Source organism: Salvelinus fontinalis, unplaced genomic scaffold (assembly GCF_029448725.1).
Source record: "Salvelinus fontinalis isolate EN_2023a unplaced genomic scaffold, ASM2944872v1 scaffold_1788, whole genome shotgun sequence".
In the NCBI taxonomy this organism is placed as follows: domain Eukaryota; kingdom Metazoa; phylum Chordata; class Actinopteri; order Salmoniformes; family Salmonidae; genus Salvelinus; species Salvelinus fontinalis.
Window position 1 is genome coordinate 24,161 of NW_026601997.1, and position 3,781 is coordinate 27,941.

The window sequence follows — 3,781 nt, forward strand, 5'->3', positions numbered from 1 at the left end:
TAGTTTCAGTAGTTATAGTTAGTTCAGTAGTTATAGTTAGTTCAGTAGTTAGTTTCAGTAGTTATAGTTAGTTCAGTAGTTAGTTTCAGTAGTTATAGTTAGTTCAGTAGTTAGTTTCAGTAGTTATAGTTAGTTCAGTAGTTAGTTTCAGTAGTTATAGTTAGTTCAGTAGTTATAGTTAGTTCAGTAGTTATAGTTAGTTCAGTAGTTATAGTTAGTTTCAGTAGTTATAGTTAGTTCAGTAGTTATAGTTAGTTCAGTAGTTAGTTTCAGTAGTTATAGTTAGTTCAGTAGTTAGTTTCAGTAGTTATAGTTAGTTCAGTAGTTATAACCCACTGACTTGATAACTCCACACCGATCTAGTTTCCTTTTGGGACTCGTGTCTGCCTTCTGCCTCTCTGCTTTGTCTGCCTTCTGCCTCTCTGCTTTGTCTGCCTTCTGCCTCTCTGCTTTGTCTGCCTTCTGCCTCTCTGCTTTGTCTGCCTTCTGCCTCTCTGCTTTGTCTGCCTTCTGCCTCTCTGCTTTGTCTGCCTTCTGCCTCTCTGCTTTGTCTGCCTTCTGCCTCTCTGCTTTGTCTGCCTTCTGCCTCTCTGCTTTGTCTGCCTTCTGCCTCTCTGCCTTCTGCCTCTCTGCTTTGTCTGCCTTCTGCCTCTCTGCTTTGTCTGCCTTCTGCCTCTCTGCCTTCTGCCTCTCTGCTTTGTCTGCCTTCTGCCTCTCTGCTTTGTCTGCCTTCTGCCTCTCTGCTTTGTCTGCCTTCTGCCTCTCTGCTTTGTCTGCCTTCTGCCTCTCTGCTTTGTCTGCCTTCTGCCTCTCTGCTTTTTCTGCCTTGGCTGTCCTGGGGCTGGATGACTAATGGCACGTGTAATCACTATGCAAATCATGCTAAAATAGACTCACTTTCAGAGAGAAGGTTAAAATTTAACCTAGAGGTGGCGTAAAGTTGAAATGTAACCTAGAGAGGAAGTAAAGTTCAAATTTAACCTAGAGGGGGTGTAAAGTTCAAATGTAACCTAGAGGGGTTCTAAAGTTCAAATGTAACCTAGAGGGGAAGTAAAGTTCAAATGTAAACTAAAGGGGAAGTAATGTTCAAATGTGATCTAGAGGTGAGGTAAAGTTCAAATGTGACCTAGAGGGGAGGTAATGTTCAAATGTGACCAAGAGGGGTTGTAAAGTTCAAATGTAACCTAGAGGGGAGGTAAAGTTCAAATGTAAACTAAAGGGGAGGTAAAGTTCAAATGTGACCTAGAGGGGAGGTAAAGTTCAAATGTAACCTAGAGGGGAGGTAAAGTTCAAATGTAACCTAGAGGAGAAGTAAAGCGAGTGTTCAAATTTAACTTAAAGGGGAATTAAAATGAGTGTCAACAGAACGGATGTTGGTATTCAAAAAGGAGAAGCAATGATTATTCTTTCAGGTTAAATTACACTAGAGAGCTAACCAGTCAATGACCATTCTTTCAGGTTAAATTACACTAGAGAGTTAACCAGTCAATGATTATTCCTTCAGGTTAAATTACACTAGAGGGTTAACCAGTCAATGACTATTCTTTCAGGTTAAATTACACTAGAGAGTTAACCAGTCAATGATTATTCCTTCAGGTTAAATTACACTAGAGGGTTAACCAGTCAATGACTATTCCTTCAGGTTAAATTACACTAGAGAGTTAACCAGTCAATGATTATTCCTTCAGGTTAAATTACACTAGAGGGTTAACCAGTCAATGACTATTCCTTCAGGTTAAATTACACTAGAGGGTTAACCAGTCAATGACTATTCCTTCAGGTTAAATTACACTAGAGGGTTAACCAGTCAATGATTATTCCTTCAGGTTAAATTACACTAGAGGGTTAACCAGTCAATGATTATTCCTTCAGGTTAAATTACACTAGAGGGTTAACCAGTCAATGATTATTCCTTCAGGTTAAATTACACTAGAGGGTTAACCAGTCAATGACTATTCCTTCAGGTTAAATTACACTAGAGGATTAACCAGTCAATGACTATTCCTTCAGGTTAAATTACACTAGAGAGTTAACCAGTCAATGACTATTCCTTCAGGTTAAATTACACTAGAGGATTAACCAGTCATATTGTTCTCATCATTTATAACGTTATCCTCTAATTCTACTGGTCAGATCCTTCAAATCACATGTATTTGTCACATGGAATAATACACCGAATACTACAGGTTCAGACATGCACCGAATACTACAGGTTGAGACATGCACCGAATACTACAGGTTGAGACATGCACCGAATACTACAGGCTGAGACATGCACCGAATACTACAGGTTGAGACATGCACCGAATACTACAGGTTGAGACATGCACCGAATACTACAGGTTGAGACATGTACCGAATACTACAGGCTGAGACATGCACCGAATACTACAGGTTGAGACATGCACCCAATACTACAGGCTGAGACATGCACCGAATACTACAGGTTGAGACATGCACCGAATACTACAGGCTGAGACATGCACCGAATACTACAGGTTGAGACATGCACCGAATACTACAGGTTGAGACATGTACCGAATACTACAGGCTGAGACATGCACCGAATACTACAGGTTGAGACATGCACCCAATACTACAGGCTGAGACATGCACCGAATACTACAGGTTGAGACATGCACCGAATACTACAGGTTGAGACATGCACCCAATACTACAGGTTGAGACATGCACCGAATACTACAGGTTGAGACATGCACCCAATACTACAGGCTGAGACATGCACCCAATACTACAGGCTGAGACATGCACCGAATACTACAGGTTGAGACATGCACCCAATACTACAGGCTGAGACATGCACCCAATACTACAGGCTGAGACATGCACCGAATACTACAGGCTGAGACCTGCACCCAATACTACAGGTTGAGACATACACCGAATACTACAGGTTGAGACATGCACCCAATACTACAGGTTGAGACATGCACCGAATACTACAGGTTGAGACATGCACCGAATACTACAGGTTGAGACATGCACCGAACACTACAGGCTGAGACATGCACCCAATACTACAGGTTGAGACATGCACCGAATACTACAGGTTGAGACATGCACCGAACACTACAGGCTGAGACATGCACCCAATACTACAGGTTGAGACATGCACCGAATACTACAGGTTGAGACATGCACCGAATACTACAGGCTGAGACATGCACCGAATACTACAGGCTGAGACATGCATCGAATACTACAGGTTGAGACATGCACCGAATACTACAGGTTGAGACAGGCACCGAATACTACAGGTTGAGACATGCACCAAATACTACAGGCTGAGACATGCACCGAATACTACAGGCTGAGACATGCACCGAATACTACAGGCTGAGACATGCACCGAATACTACAGGTTGAGACAGGCACCGAATACTACAGGCTGAGACATGCACCGAATACTACAGGTTGAGACATGCACCGAATACTACAGGTTGAGACATGCAGAATACTACAGGTTGAGACATGCACCGAATACTACAGGTTGAGACATGCACCGAATACTACAGGTTGAGACATGCACCGAATACTACAGGTTGAGACATGCACCGAATACTACAGGCTGAGACATGCACCGAATACTACAGGTTGAGATTTTACCGTGAAATGCTGACTGACGAGCCCTTCCCAACCATGCAGTTAAAAAAATATATAATACAAAGAAAAATAGTAACACAAGAGGAATAAAATACACAAGAATGGAGCTATATACAGGAAGTACCAGATCAATGTGGAGCTATATACAGGAAGTAGC

At 42.1% G+C, this 3,781-nt stretch overlaps 1 protein-coding gene across 1 annotated transcript; it reads right to left on the reverse strand.

The window, feature by feature from the left end:
• Window positions 1–318: 318 nt before the first annotated feature.
• Window positions 319–849, reverse strand: LOC129850014 (octapeptide-repeat protein T2-like; the record flags this gene model as incomplete). Its single annotated transcript, XM_055916648.1, has 1 exon — window positions 319–849. A coding segment is annotated over one exon (531 nt), but the record flags the coding sequence as incomplete, so codon positions are not given.
• Window positions 850–3,781: the final 2,932 nt, after the last annotated feature.